We start from the raw sequence: 24,472 nt of genomic DNA on the forward strand, positions 1-24,472 counted from the left end.
GGTTTTATGAAACTTCCGAATAAGTACTATTAAATTTTGTTTTTTATTTATTTTAATGCATAATTCAATTTTAAAATAATGAAAAGTTTTATTATCAGGTCAATGTGTAGATCCCATTTAATAAAATGCTTATATGACATAATTAAATTTAAAAGATAAATTTTGAAATCTGAACAAATCAAATATTATTATTTAAATAATGTGATAGTATGCTCTACACACGTACTTCTCTAGAATGATTAGAGGAGATATAAATTGGCTCCATTGAAGAACATAAATGCCCCCATCAATTCATTAAAGAAGAAGTGTAGCACCATCTTCTATAAGTTAATAAATAAGATAAGATTGGTGGACTCTAGTATTTATTATTTCGCTGTCTTTATGGTTTGGTCGGGCTGATTGAGAGGATTCGGTCGAGTATTTTGCAAGAACAAGGGGCAGGCAATCGACAGCACCCGGAGTGGATCGGGTATTGTGGAGAAACATATGAGAAAAAGTAAAGATCAGACATAACTAAACATTTTGTACATCCTTAAAATATTTCAAATAGTTATGCATATGATTTTTAATACGTATCTTAAGTTATTTTCATATATTTACTACAAGAAAAATAGATTTTTATGATTAATTTATTGCAACCAAAAGATTATTTACAACTAATTTTAGTTACAAATAGTCATTTCGCTGGAATTAACTGGTCACAAAAATCTATTTTTCTTGTAGTGATTATTCAAGTCCACAATTTGATGTGTTTTGTTATATTGTAAAGATTTTTATTTTATAAAATTGATTTGAAGTATCATATTAAGTAATATCAATTTATAAAGTTTTTTGTAATAATTTTTTTTTTTTATAAATTTAACACTTTATTGTATAATTAATTCAGAAGTGCTAAATTTGTAAAAGAATCTCATAAAAGTAAATTTAAAATTAACATATTTTAATGTGATATGTCAGGTTTTACAATTTGACGTGCTACTTTAAGATTTTTTTATAAAAGTAAAAATTCATTTTTTATTAAATGAAAATAATAAAGTTGCTACTAAATAACAACTTGAATAAATAAAATAATATTATTTTAGATTTTATTTGAACTTTTATATTTAAAATTATTTATCAATTATAGTTTATTACTATTTTTTTTAGAATAATACTACATACAGTTGTGGAGTGTATAAGTGATATGCAATCATTTTAAAAAAGAGTGATATCAACTATTAAAATAAATAAATTTTTTTATATAAATTTCATATTTATTTATTTTTTAAAAATAATTATACGATACTTACTTAGTCACAATTATAATTATCACATTTTTTTTTTTTTTAATATTCATCAAACGACTTATAGACACATCAAACAACATACAGACATATCAAACAAGACATTGAGAAAGGCAGTAGAAGTTGTGGGCTGGGGGATTGACAAGATTATCAGAAGGTATCGAGAGCCACGAGTGCTGCCACCGCGTGATCTGATTGGCTGGGATGTGGGATGGTCCACGTGACAGAAGGTGGGCACCACATGTGTGGTAGTTGAATGGGGGGACCTACAAAAAAGAAAATAAAAGCGACGGTGCACGTGGCGTGCATGATTGCCTTTTCCCACCGCTCGAGATCCTCCTGTCGCGAACGTCGGTGGTACGGTGGATACAACATATACCGTTAATTTAATTCTCGTTGGCCAACTGAGAATCCAACTCGTCCCACGTCAGCGTAAAAAACAAAAACATGAAATTCTTATTCTTATAAAAATGAAAAATCCCTTGTCATTTTATAGAACTTTTGAAGTAAAAATAAATTTATAAATATACAAATTAACATTTCTTGACGTATTATATCAAATTATAAAATTAATTTATTATAATATAAATGTAACATATCACATAAAATTACGTCAATTTATAAATTTATTTTTATAAATTTTTTTATAATTGTAATATTTCTCCTCGTATATAAAAATTTACTCATGATAGTTTAACTGTCTAATTATAATATTATTTTAAGTGATATTATTTGATTATATTAGTCTGAATGGGATTAAAGTCAGGTATTTTTTACAAGCCAGGACCATATTCTATTAACAGACAGTGAGTTTTTATAATAATCATTTTAGTAATGAAGTCTCTCATATCAAATGAATTTTGTACCATAAAAAAATAAAAATAAAAACAAAAGAAAAGAAAACTCTTTTTTTTTGGAAGACTTCCAGTTTTCAAATTTGTTTTGAGAAGATTCAATTTTTCTCTTTTATCTTTTGGGCAAGTTAATTAATAGAGATATTTTTTAATTTATTTAAAATCTAAAAGATGAATTCTTTGTTTTTTTATTTTTTATTTTATTTAAGTAGCACTTCTCCTAAAATTGGTAGGGGAAGGGGAAGTTTCCAAGTTTGTTTGGGAACCATGTCCCTCCCTGCCTTCCATTTGTCTCTGTCTAGTTTCACAGAGGTACGTAACGCTTTAAGGAAAGTTCCAAGGAATATTTAGATTTATATTTCAAAAAACTAATCAATGATATAATTAAAATTATTATAAAAAGTAAGAAATTTTTATTCTTAAATAATGTGAGATTTCATACGTTACTTAATATTATCACTTAGTATTAGGTATTATAATCTCTCATCTTTGAACTCTTGACGTTGTTTTAAATTAGGTTTGGATAGTGAGTTGAGACGAGATGAGTTAAGATGAGAATTGAAAATTGATTAAAATATTATTTTTTAATATTATTATTATTTTAAAATTTAAAAAAGTAGGTATATAACTTGTGTCTCTTTGGAGTGCTATAAGCACTATTATTAATATCGTACTGTACCGGCTGATACAGCCGGTATTTGCCATACTGGCCACTGGGCCGGTACAAGTACTATATATATTTCGTACCGGCTCAAATACCGGTCATACCGGTCAATATTTCGGTCTGTATCGGGCGATATTTCGGTCTTAATTTTTTTTTTCATTTTTTCACACTACAAGTTATTTTTTTACCTCTAATTCAGATTAGGCTATTTATAATTTATATATAATTTATTCATATATCGACTATCCCAAAACGGTACCATTATCAAAATATTTCATTTTAATATTTTGATAGATACAACATCCGATACGGTATTCAAATTATTGACTATATATCCATTTCAAGGTGAAAAATAAAAATGATGGTTTTATTTTTTGTAAAGATTTCCCGTTAAAACGTGATTTCCATCCTCTTTCCTCTTAAAAGTTAAAACGTCATTTGAAGGAAGTTTCCCGTCAAGCCCATCATGTATAGAACGGTTAGAACCTACGGGTTGGGTACGGCCTTTTTGAAATTGAAAGTGTGCATATATATTTTGTTGAATGACATATTGCATTTAAAAAAAAAAAAAAATTATTAGTTTGTGGCAACTAATATTGCACTTAAAATAAATAATACTTTACCTCTTAAATTAATTACTCTTCATATTATAATATAACCATCAAACTATTAAAATTATTACTTAATTTCAAATTTACAACATAAGTTAATGCAATTCTCATTTTTTTTTATAAAATCCGTTTATACGCTATTGTGTGCGAATATATATTTTATTAAAATTACAATATGTATTAATCTAAAAAAGGTTTTAAAAAAAAAGATGATCCAAAAATAAAACCGAAATCAGATGTATATTTCAACACATTATCATAATTTAACAAGAAAGAAAGTGAAAGTGGTAAAACATTTAACAGAGTACAATAAATATTACAGAAGGGCAAAAAGGTAATACTACAAATACCAAAAAATTATGGGATATAAAAAGTATTCAATAGCTTCAATTAATAAGATGGTGACTATTTTTTTTTTCTTTATTCGAAAAATGATATTAGAATGTTAGGAAATCTTTTGCCTTTAGAAATTATATAGGTTACAGATAAATTATAATTATTTTGGTATGAAAGTACATATCAATACGATTGATTCCTTCGAGATAATCTTGAGCCATAGGCAAAGTCGAGCATTATCACGTCACTTTGTGTATTTATTTTTATATAATTTTTATGATTAAAGTATTTTTTTAAAAATAATAGACACAAATCTCATCTCCTTATATCCCATTTGGAAGTTGGACATAATTCAGATCAATTCTGTTCAGTCTAATTTTAAACTGAGTCTAACATTTAAATACCTAACTCTCAAATTAGTAAATTCATATCAACTTAAAACTTATTTATACGTAGAATCCATAACTTTTTTCAACTTAATATCTCTTTCCATGTTGGACTCATAACTTTTTTTAACTTTTCATAAATACATCTAAACTCATCTTAACATCTAAATATATCTAAATTCATCTTAAGTAGGCCTCACTAAATTCACTCTACCATCTCAACTCATTACTATTTATAAAAAATTCAATTCAACTTAACTCAACATCCAAACGGAACTTTAGTATTCCTCATATCAACCACCTCAAGCTCATGACTTGATGTTACCAAACTTGTTTGCTAAATTTTGGTAACAGGCAAGCGGAATTGATTCACTAGATGCTGCCCCGAGGCTGGAGTTGCGGAGGGCATGCAATGCAATGCATTCCTTCACTTACACGACTTACTCAAAGGTTACACGTTTTCAGCCCCATAATTACTTTGTTTGACAGCCTTCACACTTCGGGTCCTGAGATTGTGGCCCTTTATTGCTTTTTTTTTTTTTTCCCTTTTCTTTTTGGTATATATGATTTCTTTATGTTCCTTCAACAACACCACTCTTGTAAAGTGGAATGGATTGGATTCCTTTCCTTTCTTTTCTTTTTTTTTTAACCTAATTTTGGCAGGCCATAATCAACAAGATCAGGACTTGACAAAACCCTTTGTTTGCCACCATTACTAAAAGCTTTTGTTTAGGTTTGGGAGATCAGAATATATATTATGCTGCTTAATCACAATGCTTAACTTATGAAGCCACATTACAAGAAAAACGAGCATTTATGATGGATTATTTATGATGATAATGACTATTTGCAATAAAAATAGACTCATTTTAATAAGAAATAGTCATTTTTACATGAAATAACTGGTCACAAATAAATAATTTTCTTGTAGTGTCAATATAAAACATTATATTATTCATGACAAAGAGATTGGGCATGCATGCATGCAATCGCAGGCTCTTATAATTTTGTTTCCGGTAATTTTGTCATTCAAAAGGGTGACAAGGTCGAATAAGAGAGATTATTAAGAGCTTGATCAGCATACATCAGCATGATTAAGAAAGATTTTTATACCATTTTAGGACCCATGCTATAAAAAGTACATATACCACCCACATACATGTTATAGTTGTTTAATAATGTAGTGATTTTGATATTCATTACATTAAAAGGGTAGTCGAGGATGTTCACCAATCACGTTCAAATATAATCAGTGATGCCCTTTTACCCATGTCACTCACCCCTACATTGTTTTAACAATGTGGCTTAAAAAAAGGAAGAAGAAAATTCACTATTTACCGAACATGTACTTACCGATCCATTTTCACTTAAGTTTTGCTACATACAAACTGACATGTTAACACGTTACTTGTTTTGGAGCCCATTACAACTTTAAGATAAAGTCAAAATATCAATCATTTTTTAATCTAATTGATACGGAAGATTTCCACATCAATCATATGTCGGGTTTATAAAAAATGAGGCTTATAAATATATCTTTGAGAAAAAAAAAAACAATAGAGGAACTCCTTATATACATAGGTAGGCATGACTATTAGTTACACACCTAATAAAATAAATAAATTATATATATATATATATATTTGTTTTATGAGGAAATATATAGCAATATATGTGAGATGTCCCACCATAAATCTTCTTAGTTCTTGGTGCCATGTGCCTCAGCCAAAAAGGGGGAAAAAGGGGGGTTTACTAGGTAAGACTTGTTAAAGCAATGATTAATTAGCACATGGACTTTTTGGATAAATATGCTCTCTAATCACTGGTAAAAGGAAAATCAACTCCTGCAAAAAGGGGTGAATTTGATTCACTTTTAGGACTTGGATACTCCCTTGGAAGCCCCAATACTTCATTGACACGATTTACTCAAATGGTGAACCTTTTGAGCTCTCCCTCCCCCATCATCGTTTTCGTGACAACTTTTTCTCACACTTTTTGGGGAGCCTGAGATGCTTGTCCTCTCTCTCTCTCTCTCTCTCTCTCTCTCTCTTATCTACCCTTCTCTAGAACCGTCAACGATTCCTTCACACTTGTAATACAAGTGATTGAATAATGAATATCTCACCTCTCTCTGCTTTTGGGTTTATATGAAAAAATTCTTCTAATTTTGTTCAACAACTGTGTTTCATTGAAAGGCCAAATTTAGACCCAACAACTTCAAATTTGCAATCTTTCCCACTCTGCAATTAGCCTAAAGAAACAAAAGAGAAGAGCATGAAACACTGACAAATACAAGTGTAAAGAATAAGTATGTAAATCCATTTTGCAACATTGATTGAGAGCTCGTTCACTTTCTTGACTGTAGTTCGGTTTAAATTTAGACCTCTTCTAATATCTAAACATCAAAGTCTTAAATCATTAAGCTCGTATCAACTTAAAAACTCTTTATACGTGAGACACATAATCTTTTTTAACTCAACACATTTTTACAAGTGAGATTTACAATCTTTTTTAACTTTCAATAAATATATCTAAACACATCTAAATAAATTTTAAATAAACTCTACATAACTCATTATACCATTTTAACTCATTACTATTTATAAAGAATTTAATTCAACTCAATATTAAAACGCAGTCCAAGGCAATGAATGGAGTATTGGACATGTTGAACTTATTTTAGTTTTATCATTAAAAAGGATAACACGCCCCCCAATAAAAAGAGGCCAACAAGTAATGGCCTCCGTGTACAGTTTATAATTATGTTAACACCCAAAAGCAAGCAAGTAATTATATCTAAAAAAGTGTATATATATATATATATACACACATATATATAACACCCGCATACATTAATATATCTTTTTTTTTAAAATAAAAAGGAAAAAATAAAAAAATATCCCCCAAAATATATATATATATATATTTTTTTTTGCATAAATAGATTGTAATTTGGCATAGCAATAATGTCATGCTACATTCTGTCGGTGCCCACTCAAAAGAGTAGGTTTTTCTGCATTAAAAATTGCGTGAGATCAAAGATGAGGCAACCTGGTCCATCCCAAACACAGTTAATTAATGCATACACAGAGAGGCCCAGAACGTGTTCGTTTCGTTCACAGTACAAAAAGCCTAAAGATTTTCTAAGATTCCAACCCCATTTTCACAAGGAACAATGCTAGAAAATCGAGAAAGCTGATCCTGCATTGTATTTACAAGTCTAATTATATTTTTTTATTAAATATTTTTAAAAATCATTTTCTTAACCGTGAAGTTATTAAAAAAAAAAAAAAAAAAAGCAAGATCGGTCATTTTGGGACACCATTTTCTATTTTCCTTTCATAAGATACTTTAATAATGAGTAGTGCAGGTGCTGCACATTTCCTTTTGTTGTTTCATGTTTTGGAGGATGATGCTCTTTAGTTGGTCGGTCTGACAATTTGAGGTGCCCCCACAGGCCATTCTCTGCTTTTTCATACTTTAGTTTTGGATGTAATAACTGAGCTATGCCCTCTTTCTCCTTTAATATAAAATATCTATACAGATAAGTAAAAAATAAAAAATTTATAATTTGACGTAATTTGATAAAATATTTTATATTCATTTTGGTCTATAAAAAAGTTATAAAAAATTATTTTACACATGACTGACTTGATATGATTTTGATGTAAATATTACCTTACGTGTAAAATAAATTTTTATAATATTTTTCTTTTAGTTCTACTATTTACAGTTACTTTTACATATTATTTGCACGAATTTTGCTATCTACAAGCAAGTTTGCATACTAATCTACGTACTAATATTGTTCCCTTCATATTCTAAATTCAAATAAACACTGTTTTTAATAAAATCTACTTTCTGACCAATCGTATTGAATGGGTGCGCGTATTAGTACGTAAAATCGCTTACAATTAAATTTTTCCTCCTTACATACTTTACTAATGTGATTGACCAAAATAATTATTTTATATTAAAAAAAAAAAGTAATACAACCAATCATATCAATAGTGTGTAAAAAATATGTAAAAATCACGGTAGATCTTTTTTATAGATCTACCGTTTCTTCTTTTTATAGCAACGAATTCACTAAATTGAAGGGTCACTCTTGCTAGCCTATAATTTTGGGCTTTTGCTTTGGTTGCACATTATTTGAGAACTTGTAATTGGGCAAGTGAGCCCAAGAGCATAAGAACAGTACAAATATTATGTGTTTTGGGCTTTCAATGTAAGCCCGATTTTGAGGGCCCATACAGTGTGACTCAGGAGAGAATTCCGCCTATCTTCTTCGACGTATTACTCGGTAAAAGTAGAGCTACTTCCGCAGCCATTAGAACCGGAACAAAGCAAGGGAGAGATGGGATTTGGATCTTTGAGAACCCTAATTCGACCGCTATCGAGAACTGTGATATCTCGTACCTCCACTCGCGTCACTACGACGCCGTTTCCTGCCACTTTCACATCCCCCAGGTCTGTTTTCATTGGCCCCTTCACCGCCTAGCCCCGTGGTTTCCGATCTCGAACCATCTTCACAGCTTGACGGACGCTAGGTTTCCAAAGAGACGGCCCAGCGATAGGTCTCGTCGCAAAAGAGCCAGCTTGAAACCTCCAGGTTCCTCCTTATCTCTCCAATACTAGCGATTCTTTTACAGTTTATTTTTCTTCGCATCTTTCTCGGCAACCAAACTCGGAAAAGCGTGTGTTTTCACGAACTTTGCGGTTTTGTGAGATTAGTGTTTTCGGAAAATGAGTTTCGCGATTTAGTTGCATTTGGTGGATGTGAATATTCAGAATTGACAGCCTGAATGGCTTATAATTAGTTGAAGAATGCAGGGCCGTATGCTTGGGTTCAGTACACACCGGGCGAACGGATACCTCCGAGTAGTCCCAATGAAGGCAGTGTAAAAAGAAGGAACGAGAAAAAGCGCATAAAGCAGCACCGCGCGTTTATACTGGTGCGTATTTTGTGAAAATCCTGAAGGAATATCTGGTTCCTTCTAAATACAATGGGAATTTCTCCTTGTTGTTTTTGTTTTTGTTCGTTATTCAATTGGGTTTGATTTAACTCTGGAAGTATCACCTTGGATAGGTTCGGTTTTTAGCTAGATAAAGCAAATAATTGATTTGATTGGAGAAGACAATTAGGAATCTATTGTGCTCTAACGTACTATATTATCGATATAATCCCCCCCATAATCATTAAGCAGTAACGCAACCGAAGCTTGAAATGAAGATTCACTTATCAGGATTAGCAAACATTACAGACTATGAATGCTCCAGTGATCGTATTGGATTTTCAATTCATCAGTCATGCTCTTGCCAATCATGTTGATGCAATAGATGTGTGTATGCTTGACTTCTCTTGCTTAACTCCTCAACATTTTTACCAGTATTTGTACTATGGGGACAGTATACAATCACGGAATCAATTTAACATATATCATGGGGAGTATGAATGTTTGAAATATATGATAAATGTGGACTTTTTGACTCCATGAATGCTTAGCTTCTCTCAGTTAACTCAATTGATTTTCCCATAATAGTGTGCTGATAAGTATTCCGTAATAGTCATGCCCACCCATTCAGAGCCTTTATCATGATATAAATATGCAAAATAAAATGTATCAGATATATTTATCAAAAATGAAAATGAAAGATATCAGATTTCTTGTTCTGTAAATGTCTTTTAGTAAGCTGTGTTTGGATCTTGAACTAAGCTAAGTTAAGTTGGGTTTTTTATGAATAATAGTGAGTTGAGATGGTAGAGTGAGTTTTGTGGGGTTCACTTAAAATGAATTTTAAATGTGTTTGGATGTTAAGATGAGTTTAGATTATTTATGAAAAGTTAAAAAAGGTTGTAAGTCCCACGTGTAAAGAAGTGTTGAATTGCAAAAGGTTGTGGGTTTCACGTGTAAAGAGGTTTTGAGTTTAGATGAGTTTAGTAATTTGAGAGTTGAGTATTTGGATGTTAGACTTAACTTAAAATTAGATTGAACTAAATTGAACTTAGATGAGTTTCAACCAAACGGGGCTGTGTTCTTTAATGTTGTTGACTCTTGAAAATATTAACTCATTTGGGAAAGATGAAATAATTTAGGAATCCTTAGGGGTTGGCTCAAGTGGTAAAGACCTTGGTCTTGGTGGTATACTCCCTCTAGGTCTAAGGTTTGAATCCTCTTAGGTTTTAAACAATTTTTAGAGGCAATCAGACGAGAATAATTTCCCCTTGAATTACTCGCGGTACATTTGTTGGAAACTCCATATCGAGGGCATGTGCACCGTGGGATTAGTCGGGACTTTGTACTTGGACACCCGGTCCCAATAAAAATATAAAATAATTCGGGAAGTCCAAAGGTGGTTTTTAATGGTCCCTTATAACCTGTTTTTCTGTCAGGTAAAACTTACATTATACAAGCAATCGCTGTTGGACCTATAATTTGCTGGACCATGAGATGGATATATTCTCTTTACTTTTGAACAACAAATTTTTTTGATACTTTGACATTTTTTCCCCTGGTCCAATTGCAGAAGTCTCTTGAATGTACAATTTTGTGTGCTAACATTAGATGTAAATTACTTCATTGTATAGTTGATTTTTTTTTTTTTATTTGAATGGCATCTTGAATTTGGGCATGTGCAGTCAGAAAAAAAGAAACGAAAAGCTCAGTTGCAAGAGGCTAATAGGAAGAAAATTATAAAGAGGGTAGAGCGTAAAATGGCTGCCGTGGCAAGGGAAAGAGCATGGGCTCAAAGACTGGCAGAGCTGCAGCAGCTCGAGGAAGAGAAGAAAAAATCCATGGCTTAAAATTCATCCGCAGGACCTCAAATGCAGATGATGTTTCTTGCTTTCTAGCTTTTTACCCATTCTCGACTGCATTTGTCATATTAGTTTCTTTCAGCTCCCATGTTGTTCTCTCCTATCTGTTAGATAGGTGAGCCTATGCTCAATTTCTCAGTATTTAGCCGCCTTAACATATACAGTGGTCTGTTATGCACATTTTTCAATTGTAGAATTGGACTCATTTGGAGTTTATACTTTGGCATGGGCATTGGGCAACTCTATTGGCCGTGCTCCCCAACTCCCTCTCCGCATTCTTTTTCCCTCTTCCAGGCAAGATTTTGTTAAAAGGGTGATGCTACTTGGGCCCTCAAAGTTGCCACTGGTTCATTTGTGTTTTTTGTGTATTTTTTGTCCTTTTTCTAAATATTAAAAACAAAAGAAAAGAAAAGAAAATGATATTCTCTCCAACAAAGTGTACTGACATTCTGTACCGATCAATGTTTTTTTTTTTTTTTTAGTGCCTCCAATGAGATTCTCTATCCAGTGCCACTACTGATGTCTTTCTGGCATCAACCTAGTACCACTATCGCCCACAACCTCGTCACCGACAACCCACTCTCTTCCCCCGTTGCCCATCCCTATGTTGCTGGATGCTTCTCTATGTTTGGTTGTTGAGAAAATAAAAGGGAAAATTTTGTTTGGTTATTGAGAAAATGAAAAAAAAAATCATATTTGTTCTCTATTTAGTTATTGAGAGGGAAAATCGCAGCTTATTCTTGTTGGGTTGTTGAGAAAATGAATGGAAAATAAAATTTATTCTGTGTTTGGTTGGTGAGAGGGAAAATCCTAATATGTTTGTTTGTTGAGAAAATTGCAAAGGAAAATAGAATGAATATGAGAGAGAGAGACTGAGAGAGAGAGAGGTCTCTTGTTTGTTGATGTTGAGGGATGGGAATAGCGGCAGTGATCTCGGCGTCGGTTGTTTTTTGGGGCTGGCTCTGACAAACACGCTGGCTCTTTGTTGGGGACAACAGCGTGGGTTTGTGACGGGGAGGGGGAGGGGAAAGGGGGATTGGGGCTGGGGAGGGAAAAAAAAAAAACTTAACTGAACATAGTATTGACAAGTCAGTTTGTGGGATCTCTGTGTCTTTAGCAGTTCTAACTTACTACTTAACAATTCCTTCATTAAATTAAGCACAGAAACTTAGGGCTGGTTTGGTTACACAAAATCAAACCAGCTTATCTCATCTCATCTCATATAATCATTACAATTTTCTCAAATTTTCACACAAATTATAATAAAAAATTAAATTTTTTCAAATCTCAAAACAAAAATAATTTTAAAAATTTATATTATAACAATATTTTATTCAACTTTCAATAAAACATCTTATTTGAACCGCGTAACCAAACGAGACTGTAAGTGGAAGGGGTGGAGGCTTCAACAAAAATTTCATTACAGAAATGCAACAATATAAAACAAATAAAAATGCACGAGTCCAAATGAATTTGACCCAAACTTAGGACTGGTTTGAATTTGGAGATGAAATGAGATGATTGTAGATGAAAGATGAAAGTTAAAAAAATATTGTTAAAATATTATTTTTTAATATTATTATTATTTGAGATTTGAAAAAGTTGAATTTTTTATTATATTTTGTGTGAGAATTTAAAAAAGTTATAATGATGAGATGAAATTAAATACTTTCTGAATCCAAATGAGACTTAATATTCTTTGACAGAGCCAAGGAGACTGCTAAGAAGCGATTTCATAGTCCAATTGGTAAACTCTTCAAATGCAATTTGGGGAATGAACACTATAGTCAACTATTATGATGTTGTCGAAGGAGATGTGGACATCTTCATCCTCTAAATCCCTGAAATCTGTGATGAGGGAAATTTGAAATATAGTTGAATAGCTAGAACTGGAAAGCCCAGGTCGGCAATGGATAACGTGGACTCTCCCCTTGTATCTTGTATTAGCATCTTGAAATATGCGCACGAACGCATCCACCCTCACATTTACAGTACAACATACGCACACTTGCATATTTCTTGGGTTGCTTCTTCAGTTCTTTGATCTCAGATTACAATAATAGTTCCCTGTATAAGCAATTACATTGAAGATACAAAAACCGAAAGCCTAAGAGCAAAAATAAGGTTTTATGGAATGCAGATTGCAATTGTCAATCTACACATGCTTTCCATCACAGCGCTATCGACCTGTAACTAAACATGAAAATTATTAAAAAAGATGTTGATCCTCTTCACTATTAATGTTGGAAAGAATAATCTTGTAAATTTCTTTCAGGGGGAAGACAGAATTGCACATCCAAAAACAGATCCGGGGAATTGTCAACTTCGGCTTTCACAAGCAATAGCTTCTTCAGCCACATTGTTGTAGAATGAACTCAATTTGGTTACAGCAAGTGCCTCCCCAAAGAGTGACGCTCGTGTTGATTTCAATATATGAACTTCCACATAATCTCCGACTACTGGGTTCCGTCTCTCGTTAACATTATCATCCGAACATGATGGTACTGATTGATTAACAAATGAAACTCTATGACCTCTATCACTCTTGCCAATAAGCTCTGTATCTGGAGCTCTCTTATTGGGTCCTTCAACCAACACTAGTTGGACTGTTCCGATCTGGGACTCATAACACTGACCTGTGCTCTCACGGAAAGCCTCGATCAGTTCAGCCAGTCGCCTCTGCTTGACTTCCTCAGGAACATCATCAATGTAATTCCTATGGGCATGGGTTTTCTCCCTCATGCTATATGCAAACATGTATGCCATATCATAACCAACAGCCTTAATAAGGCTTAGCGTGTCTGCATGTTCCCCCTCTGTTTCCCCACAGAAACCTGCAAAAAGGAATAAATTCATCAAGAGGATAGTTAAGTATGTGACTAACTGTTCACAACGTGAATGGTAGCAAATAATTGTGGGTTCTAATTTCTGGCTGCGGAATGTCAATGGACCATCTAATATAACTGGATATCTTTTTATAATTATATTTAGAGGCACTTATCATGCAATTACTCAAGCACAAAAAACAGCAAAATCACATTCAATCAGTAGAATGGGAATATTACAGTATTTACAATTGTTGGTTGATGTTCAATAGATTAACTATGGAAGCATTAAACAAAAAAGCAACTTGTCATGTGATTGGTGATCCGACCTCTTGCATTGCTCTGCAGTAAAGATAAATACGAAGTCCACAGAACAAGCTTCAATTCCAAGATGGCAGAGATCACTTCATCTACTATATTTTATCCTAAATAACTGGATCAGGCACACAATGTGGTCTATCCAAGGTATTTTAGGTGTAAAATTTTGAAACCTCAATCACATCTACAAAAAGGGAATTATACTTTACCACTCTATACTACAACTCTTTTTGCAACATGATCACTTATTTACTCAGTTATTACTTTACTCTCCCAAACTACCACTCTTTTTACAATGTGCCATTTCTTTAAGATTCAAATTTCTAGATTATGTCATGTTACCTCTGTCCATCTTAAGAGTCAGATCTTATTGAAGGGTAAAATGTAACTAATGTTTCAAATGAGGATGCTAAATGACAACTTTGATAGTTTAATAGTCATATTGCAAAAGAAATGATAGTTTGAGATGGTAAAGTTTGACTTCACTAAGAAGATATGATAGTTTTACAGCCCCTCCTTTAAGATTCAACAGTCAAGATCGTGTCATGGTACCTATTTTCTGCCTAAAAAGTGCTAACTCTATAAAGAGAATTATAAAAAACTATCTACAAAGTAACGTGGCTTGATGTAGTACGTCAAATCTACTTTATAATAAAATAAAGTTTTATAATCTAATGTACCACATTAAGACAGTTGGTACGGTAGTTGGTGCTAATTTTTTTCCGGTGGATCAGGCATTTCCCTTTTCTGCCCGTCTTAATTGTGAGATTTTAATAACAGGTAAATTGTAACTTATGTTTCAAATTAGCCTGCTATGTGACAACCTCGGTAGTTTAATCACCAGATTGCAAAAGAAATAAGAGTTTGAGATGGTAAGGTGTTATTTCCTTGAAAGCATATACTTACTAACACTCTTTGTAAACAAGTTCAACCAAGTGATTTTCACATGTAAAATAGAATCTAACAAGACTTACCACATATGAAATCACTAGTAATTCCTACATCTGGAATAATTCTCCGTATCTTTTGCACAAGATCTAAGTATGCATCTCGCGTATATCCCCGACGCATTCTTTCAAGTACGTTGGTATTCCCAGTTTGTGCAGGTAAATGGATACATTTGCAAATATTAGGTCTGTCTCGCATTAAATAGAGTAAGTCATCAGGGAAATCTTTAGGATGTGGGGATGTGAATCGGAACCGAATTTCAGGGTATTCTGAGGATAGTCGATCCAAGAGATCAGAAAAACGTAAACCCATTTTTCTGACCTTGGACATGCTGGAAAATCCTTCACTAAGTCTCCAATTAGTCCCGGGTTCAACTTCATTTTCATCAATAGATGCATCATTATAGCTGTTTACATTCTGGCCGAGAAGTGTTACCTCTTTAACTCCTCCATTCCAAAGCTCCCCACCTCCCTCACTATCGAGTCCACTGGACGCGACCGCTCCCTGCCTCTTGTAAAAGGAACAATGCAAAAGGAGCACATATTATTGCAACCTCTCATCACTGAAACAAAAGCAGTAACTGAATTGTTTGAGATTCGAACTGGACTAATATCTGCATAGGTCTCCTCAAGTGAAAGAAGAGTGTTGATCCCCTTCTGACCATAGTCTACCTCTTCTAACAATCTTGGCAAGTCTCTGTAAGCATCAGGTCCACAGACCACATCGACCATCTTGTCTGCATCAAGGATCTTGTCCTTTAACCTTTCAGCCATACATCCCAAAACCACTACCTTTGGAGGGCGCTGGGAACTCGACCTTCCAATAGCGACATTGCTCTTCCAGTGTCTCTTAAGAAACCAAAAGTAGTTAAGCCTCTGCCACACCCTTTGTTCTGCATTGTCCCTAATAGCACAAGTGTTGATAAAAATAATCTCTGCGCTCTCTGGAACACCCACTACTTCGCTATATCCAGCATTCTTCATGATAGATAGGACAACTTCCATATCATTGATATTCATCTGACATCCGTAAGTCTCATGATAGATACGCCCTCTTGAACTAACTTCTGAAGTAGGTAATTGGCTAGAAACATAAGTAAAGAAGAAAACATAGAGGTATGAGATATAAGTTTGCATAACTTTCAATTGTGCAGAAAGAACATTAGAAGCTCTGCACGCTAATGTCCCTGAGAAGTCCATATGGGTGATGCAGAAAGCCGCTCCAAAGAAACACACTAGGTGCAAATAAATAATCAATAACCATAGCAGACAGCAAAGGTACAAACACTGTAATTGTAGGCCATATTATGTGCACGAAGCACTGCTTTGCTCTCTCTCTCTCTCTCTCTCTCTCTCTCTCTCTCTGTGTTTATTTATTCACTCAGGTGGTAATTCTAACATACTTTGCACCTTAGGGTCGGGCTTCGTTTAAAAAATTGACATGAAAGCAAAGCAGCCACTGAATAAATGCTTCGCAAAACGAAATTCATAACTATACAATCAAATTCCAATTGCAAAGAACTAGAATTAATAGTCCTAATAATGTCAAAAAGCTCAATAAATTCAAATATATATATATATATATGAAATGCTCAGTAATAATACGTGTGTTTGGGATAACTAACTCGGGTCGGGCTTCGGAGGAAGCAGTGAGAGCAGCTTGAGCAATGAAGTGGCGGAGGCTTGGGCCCTCATGAGCAGAGATATGTGATTGCGAGAAGCTTCTGGAGGAGGGAGCGAGAGGAAAGGTCTGTCTAAGCGGCCGTGACGTGCGGTGGCAGAAGCAGCGGGAAACGGAAGCCTGGGGCTTCGGTGGGGGCAGAACCCTGAGGCCAAAGCGGCATCGACTGTGGAGCTTATTGAGGCGGAGACCGCAGTGAGGGTGGCCAAAGACCGAGGAGAACGACGTGAGCGACGACGCCATTGAAGAGGAGAGAAACGTGCAAGCCAGTCGGCTAACTAGGAATTGGATAGGGAATCGATCTGATCGTGGGCGGAGATGGGCCGAACTGGGACAAGGCCTTTCTGGTTTTTATGCTGGACCCCGGCACAAGGGTCACATCCATTTATTTTGCAATCGAGTAATGATTTTTTTTTTTTTTAATCATACAATGAGTAATGATATACATTATACTCTCATCTTGTTTTGATCATACTAATTAGTATGTAACACATTTATCATTATTAGATAATAAAGAAGTATATAAAAAATAATTATTTAATAGTGATAAATGTATCACATCTTAGATGAAAGTGGAATGATAATATGGTGTATAGAATTGAAAAAAGAGCATTAAGAGCATTGATATTGGTTTCATCAAACCATCTTCAAAGTTTGATGAAAAGTACACTTTTTTCATAAATCCAAAACCTCCTATCCATAACCCCACATTAAATTAACCATTGAATTCATCAAAATAATAATATAATATAATTTTTTTAATAATAATTTTTAAATTTTTTTTTCATATTTTACAATTACACTAACCATATGTTAATTAAAGTAACTATAGTCATTGCGGGAATATAACAAGTAAATATTTGCAAAATGCCAGACACAAAAATTTGGAAAAAATGTTGTGATATTGTATATAAATTAAAGTAAAAGTTTCTCCAAATTGCCTACTTAAAAAATGAGTGGATTGCAGTAGTCAAATTGTCTCATCACACCAAACTGGATTCTACTTTCGTGTGTATCAATTATAGAAGACACTCGAACATATAAATATTAGTTACTGATGTTGGAGTAGTAAATCAGTAAATCAATACAAACTTGCAGTATTTCCGTTTATTCATTCATGAGCAATAGTTGCTTCCAACATAGATAACAAATGAAACAAAAAGGTATACATGAAATAGTTACTTCAAATGCATGGATTATTAAGGGTTCCAAAGAGATTCCCACGGATTTCCTAGTTTCAAAAGTTTTTTAGAACAAAAATTTGATGCAGGGTTCCCGCGACTCAAATGAAAAGAGAAGCTTACACATTCAAACCCCTAAAAACAGTTGTCATTCTTAGACATGGTAACCAATGATAGTAAAACCCCTTCCCACAATCTCCCTAGCACAAAACCATGCAAAGTATTTCAGCCCAAATAAAGCTGCAATACTAGCATCTTCAACCTTCAACTCCCACCTGTTCTTCTATAGATGCTCCACATAATCAACTTCCTTTCAGAATGCCTTGTAACAGCCAGGAATACTGTACAAAACATAAGAAATAAGTCCCATAAAGTTTCAGATGTATGTTTATAAATCTAAAGCAAACCACAATAATATTTTACTAACAGGTAGAGAAAAACATGCATTTGTGATGTTAAGTTTTCTCTAGAAGAGGGGATAATCTATTCATTTTTTTGTTCTTTTGAGACAGCTTTTACCATATAGCTAGAAACATTGTAACCAAAATAAATATTAGTAAAGCAGGTATCAGACACATTGTCACTGACTGATTCTAGCAAGCACGACCCAAGGCAAAGTGAAAATGAGAAACATCATAACAAATGAAACAAAGACCTACAGGACCTGAAACATCAGGCAGGAAAACGAAAACCTACAGGGGATTCTCGCTCGGGTTCAGAAAGAGATGCACGCTTCATTTGTGTGGCTATTTCAGCAAGTCTTTTCTCATACTCACACTCTGATGGTGTACGTGATGATTCTTCTCTCAAATTTCTCAATTTATTCCATGGGGCATAACAACGCTAGGACCATACGTACCAGAGATTTGAATCTTCAACAATTAATGGAGGTTTAATTTCGTCAGACGAAGATGAATTGGTAACTCACGGCAAAGGGAATGGATAGCTTGGCAAAAAAAAAAAAAAATTAGAAAGGAAATGGAGGGAAGAAATGGAGAGGAAGAAAGGGAACCTGGGAATCGGGACGAAAGGGAGAGGAAGAAATGGAGAGGAAGAGAAAAGGGGATTTTGAGGTTTCGGGTTGTTGGGAGAGGAAGAGAAAAGGGGAGAAAGCAACGAGAATGCGAGCGAAATATATGATTTTGCTAATAAAATAATACCGAGAGTGATGAATTGTAGGTCTTCAAATTTGAAGATGAAATGAGATACACAGTAGCTCATAGTTTCAGATTTTGAAGTATGGTAAATCCAATGCAGTAATTTTAAAATCAAATTCATCAAATTTTGAAGAATGCCAATGCTCTAATAGGCAATGAAGTTTAAAATGAACTTCCAATGGCATTTTCATTTGTGCCCAAGGAAACAAACATGCACACAAATTAGGGATGGAAGTTTAAGATGAAAAATCCTCTGTTGACTTTTTTTTTTTTTTTTGTAAAAAGGGAAGTTGTGAGAGTTAAAGTTTTGCTAGTGGGGAAGCTTTGTGGGTGTCCTTTGGGATGTGAAGAAAAATTGTGTGATTGTAATAATTTTTCACAGTGTATTTTCTTCTCTGGGTCTGGTGGTTTTTCTCCAATAGGAGAATTTTTCATGTAAATTATTGTGTTATTATTATTTCTCTATTTTTCTTGATATTCCTACAAAATGTAGATCGTGAGGGGTGAATTTGGGAGGTCTAAATTCTCAACAAGTGGTATCAGAGCCTAGGTTCTTTTGGTGGGGGTGGAGCTTTGGTATGGATATGTAATGTCTAAAGAGATTTTGTCTAGGAGATTGAAAATTTAAAGTGGCTCATTGTGACCCTTCAATCTTTCCTGAGAACCTTGAAGTTCTGTCTAAGAAATGAGATATTTCTTAGGAACTTACTTAGTGAATACTATTCATTTCTACGAGAAAATTCATCAAAGCAATGCCAGGAGATAGGGCTTCAAATTCTATCAGATTTGAGATGGAGAAATTTGTACACAAGGCATTGAAGGGCAGACCAACCCAAGTCAGCAGTGATACTAGCGACTGGTGAAACAACTAGTACAAGGAGCAGGTTCGGCAAGTGGGTCCAAGTCAATAAATGGAGCTACTGGTAGTGAAGCTAACGTTGTGTGTGCCTCTCTCTCTTTCCATGGAAAACGATTTCAAAAGGGACATGTACATCTTCATGGCATGAAATCCCAAAGTTGCCATGATAGAAGATGTGTTAATGTTAGCTGGTCCACAAGTTTGCACACATGCATTGGTTTGGCATCGATGCATGTTTGTGGTGAAAATTCATATCGATAGCTGATGAACTTCCAGGAAAGCTAAATATGGAAGTTGCACCATAATTTTTCAGCAAGGTTAGGTGTCATTTGGGTGAGGAGAAAAATTGTGTGATTGTAACAATTTTTTACATAATGTATTTTCTTCTCCGAGTCTGGTAGTTTTTTTCCAATTAGGGAGTTTTTCATGTAAATTCTTGTGTTGTTATTATTTCTCTATTTTTCTTGATATTCCTGTAAATGATGGATCGTGGGGGGTGAATTTGGGAAGTCCAAATTCCCAACATTTTTCTCATATACCCAATCTATCTTCTTTAGTTTATATGTGGATTAGACTCTTTTTCGATGAATGGACTTAATACGTGGAATACTTATTTCAATTCAATGGAGTAGTTATTTCAATAGAGTAGAGTGTAGAGTCAGAATTCGAAGTTAAAATTTCTATTATGATATTACGCGAAATCACTATTTATTTTAAAATTTTAGAGTGATGAAAAAATATAAATTTAATTATTTATTTTATATCCTGCAAACGACTTAGCCACCTGCTTGAGCCCCCAAATGCAAAGTTCACTTTTATACAATTGAAAAAAGTCCTTGCATAAAAAATAAAAAAAAAAAAAAAAAAAAAAACAAGTTCATTTTATAGCTTATTTCCTTTTCTCATCTTTGACTCTTATCACTATACTCGGCAAACTCTGCCTCGTTTTCCAAACTATGATTTTTTTTTTCGAAAAATCCAAATAATGATTGGATTCACTTGAAGTGGGTTTACGAACTTGTCTAATGATGAAAAACTACAAGGACGTCTACTTATAGATTGAATTTTAGCTCGAATTTTTAAAGCACGAAAGGTTTCATTCATTAGGCAGCACCTCCCTTACTGTGATTGAAGTGTACACGACTAGGATTAGGTGGGCACCGTCTCGTGCCACCCCGCTGTCCACTGCCCCAGCCCCATCTGGGCTAGCCTGCATCATGTGGGGCTGTCTGGGTCCAAGCCCACAACCCACCACAACCCCCGGCCCACTCATACCAGTCCAATCCAAAATTATAATTATAAATATACATATATATAATTTGTTGATAAAACAACGTTGTTTTATCATATGTTTTATTATTTTTTTTTAAAAAAGAATGATGTTGTTTTGGCATTAGGTTTAATTAACTAAGTGTAACTTTCTCATCAATGTAAACACTACATACGTAATACCCATTTACTAAACCATATTATTAACTAGCAACATTTAGGCACCTTTTGGATATAAAAATGATTTCATCTCATCTCATTATTATAATTTTTTTAAATTTCACACAAAATATAATAAATAATTCAATTTTTTCAAATCCAAAATAATAATAATATTAAAAAATATTATTCAATTTTTAACTTTTATCTAAAATCATCTCATCTCATCTCATTATCCAAATTGGGTCTTAAGAGAGCAAAATCTAAATTAGCAAATAATAACTTTCCTTAAGGTCTGGTTTACTTTTATAAAAATTTTTAACTCATTTCATCTAATTATTAAATTTTTTTAAAATTTTTACATAAAATAAAATAAAAAATTTATTTTTTTAAACTTTAAAATAAAAATAATATTAAAAAAATATATTTTAATAATATTTTATATCATTTTTAACATTTAGGTATTGTTTGAATTCGGATATGAGTTGAGATAAGTTGTGAATAATAATGAGATAAATTGTAAATAATAATAAAATTTATGAGTTAAAATTGATGAATAATAATAAATAATAATAAGATAAATTAAAATTAATTAAAATAAATTGAGATGACTTGCTAATGCTGGGCTTATTTGAATTCAAACGTATGCCGAGGGTTTAAAGTCAAATCTCTCCTCTTCACATTTTTGTCGTACCTGACAATTATGTTTCATTTCCCGTATAATGATGCAATTCGCAAAGAATTTATATACACACCTGTGAAAACCATTGCACTCTCACTCTCTCTCTCTCTGTTTTTGTGAACTTCGAGAAGAGTTGGGGAACCATGAGCGGGGTGATCATGAGCGAGGTGAACCACCAAAGGATCAAAACCAACGGGATATGGATTCACATAGCAGAGCAAGGGACAGGACCCCTTGTTCTGCGGCTTCATGGCTTTCCAGAAATCTGGTATTCTTGGCGCCACCAGATAACCCACTTGGCTAACCATGGTTACCATGCGGTTGCTCCTGATTTGAGAGGCTATGGAGATTCCGACTCTCCTCTCAGCCCCAACTCCTACACTGTTCTACACGTTGTTGGAGATCTCATCGGCCTTCTTGACCATTTTGGTGAACAACAGGTACTTTTTTCATAACTTTTGTTTGAATGTTTAGTCATGTGGATTCTGATTTCTGACTGTTATGCTTTTGGGATGTGAGAAAGGCGTTTGTGGTGGGAGCTGACTGGGGAGCCATTGCTGGATGGGATCTAAGCCTTTTCAGACTTGACAGAGTCAAGGGACTAGTCACTTTAAATGTCCCATACTTCCAAAGATCTCCAAATTCTAAACTAGTTGATTCGATCAGAAGATTGTTAGGAGAAGGAAGCTATCTCTTCCAGTTCCAGGTTTTCCCTCACTGCTCTCTATTAATGTAAAAGTCCATCTGTGACCAAAACTACTTGCTTGTCCATATTGACTATTTAACTGGAGCTTTTTGTTGGTTGGTTGATAAGGAACCAGGAAGAGCAGAGAAAACATTTGCAAGGTACGATTATTTGACGGTGATGAAGAAGTTCTTGCTTATAGTCAACTCAGATAATTTGGTAGCTCCTCCGGGCATGGAGATCATTGATTACCTGGAGACTCCTTCATTGCTGCCGCCATGGATTACAGAGGAGGAACTCCAGGTCTATGCAGACACATTTCTTGAATCTGGTTTTACTGGTCCTCTCAATTACTACCGTGCCATGGATTTGTAAGTTTAGCCATGATTTTTCTGTCCTCGTTTTTTGTTTCTCTTGGGTCCAATTTTAATCTTCAAAAGCCTTCGGTCATTGATAGGGAGCTTCCTGCATAAAACGTTGCTGTCCAAATTAGAATTAATTAATCCCAGAAAGGGACAAGGATATACACAAAACTCTTTTACACATCTGCTGTGAAAGATACATCAAACCTAATCTCCAAATTTAAATTTTTTTTTTTTTTTTTTGGGATAAGTTTTTCTGTCACTAGGGGAAGATATTGGCCTGGATCAATGTACTGTCTGACGAGCACATTGGTTTTGAGTTGTGTTGACTCTCACAAAACCCAGATGCACACACCCTGCAAAATGTGTATGTGTGTGTGTTTTCAAACTCATCTTTGACTGAAATACTTTTTTGCAAGTTTCTCAATATTCAAACCCAAGAGCTTGATCAAATCACATCCACCATTAAAATAGTGTTACCCAAGACTATTGGGAGAAACAGCTGGAAAAGTACTTTATGAAAATGCTAATCTTATTACAAGAATTTTTAGATTATTGACATATCACTAACGTCAGACATATGACTGATTGAAGCTGCTCGTAAGCCAAGAGTCTGATGACCTGATGGCATACGGTCATTCTCCAAATATTTGGAGAACATGGGTTCGAAACTGGGTTCGAAACCCCCCTCCTCCATTGTATAAAAAAAAAAAAAAGGCACTAGTAAAATTGGCATTGGTTGGGTCTACGTACAAAATTAGGCCAAAGTTTTTATTTCTTTTCATTTTCTTTACTATGTTACTTATGAAATGACAACAGGAATTGGGAGTATCTTGCACCATGGCAAGGATCAAAAATAAAAGTTCCTACAAAGTTTGTTGTCGGTGACAAAGAAATTGGTTTTGAAACTATGGGCACGAAGGAATATGTGGAAGGAGATGTTTTCAAGAGCCTTGTCCCTGACCTGGAAGTTGTTATTCTAGATGGTCATCATTTTCTTTATGAAGAGAAAGCTCAACAAGTCTGCCATGAAATTCTGTCCTTCCTACGCAAATTTTTAGCGGATTAATTAGATGGTTTTTCTTTAGGTTTATTGTGACTTAAGACGCTTCTGTTGTGATGATAATTCCATGTTAAATGAGTCATTTCTTATGAATGCATATTGCAAAGGTGGTTTAATTTTAGAGTAGTGCTAGGTTGCCGGCCAGCAATGACCGTTAGGTGTGCCGCCTAGCACATTTTAGTCTTTTTATTTTTTTTTTAACATATTTAAATATTTTTAAAAAATAAAAAAATACATCAATACACTAAAAGTCAATTCTTTAATCATTAAGTAAAAAAAATTAAAAAAATAAAATAAAATACATAGCAGTCAAAATGGGAGAATAAATTCAGA

The 24,472-nt window shown here is 33.9% G+C and overlaps 3 protein-coding genes across 4 annotated transcripts; 2 read left to right on the forward strand and 1 right to left on the reverse strand.

Annotated features, from left to right (window-relative positions):
- The first annotated feature begins 8,440 nt into the window (after positions 1-8,440).
- LOC121262311 lies at positions 8,441-11,165 on the forward strand. Its single transcript, XM_041164720.1, is given in 4 exon segments — positions 8,441-8,594; positions 8,597-8,746; positions 8,968-9,089; positions 10,775-11,165. Coding segments are annotated over 4 exon segments (540 nt in total). The 5' UTR covers positions 8,441-8,491; the 3' UTR covers positions 10,940-11,165.
- Positions 11,166-12,936: 1,771 nt separating this feature from the next.
- On the reverse strand, positions 12,937-17,013 carry LOC121262309 (CDK5RAP1-like protein). Its single transcript, XM_041164716.1, is given in 4 exon segments — positions 12,937-13,785; positions 15,069-15,506; positions 15,509-16,125; positions 16,667-17,013. Coding segments are annotated over 4 exon segments (1,869 nt in total). The 5' UTR covers positions 16,966-17,013; the 3' UTR covers positions 12,937-13,270.
- LOC121262310 (epoxide hydrolase A-like) lies at positions 16,363-24,260 on the forward strand. Of its 2 annotated transcripts, none has more exons than XM_041164717.1 (5): positions 16,363-16,390; positions 22,126-22,469; positions 22,553-22,735; positions 22,844-23,085; positions 23,896-24,260. In XM_041164717.1, the coding sequence occupies exons 2-5, from the start codon at positions 22,173-22,175 to the stop codon at positions 24,143-24,145; spliced, it is 972 nt and encodes a 323-aa protein (XP_041020651.1). In that variant the 5' UTR covers positions 16,363-16,390; positions 22,126-22,172; the 3' UTR covers positions 24,146-24,260. The 2 variants fall into 2 exon arrangements, with proteins under 2 accessions (XP_041020651.1, XP_041020652.1); XM_041164718.1 differs by having other exon boundaries at positions 16,374-16,386.
- The last annotated feature ends 212 nt before the right edge of the window (positions 24,261-24,472 follow it).

The sequence above is a fragment of the Juglans microcarpa x Juglans regia genome, chromosome 4S (genome assembly GCF_004785595.1).
Source record: "Juglans microcarpa x Juglans regia isolate MS1-56 chromosome 4S, Jm3101_v1.0, whole genome shotgun sequence".
Taxonomy (NCBI): Eukaryota; Viridiplantae; Streptophyta; class Magnoliopsida; order Fagales; family Juglandaceae; genus Juglans; species Juglans microcarpa x Juglans regia.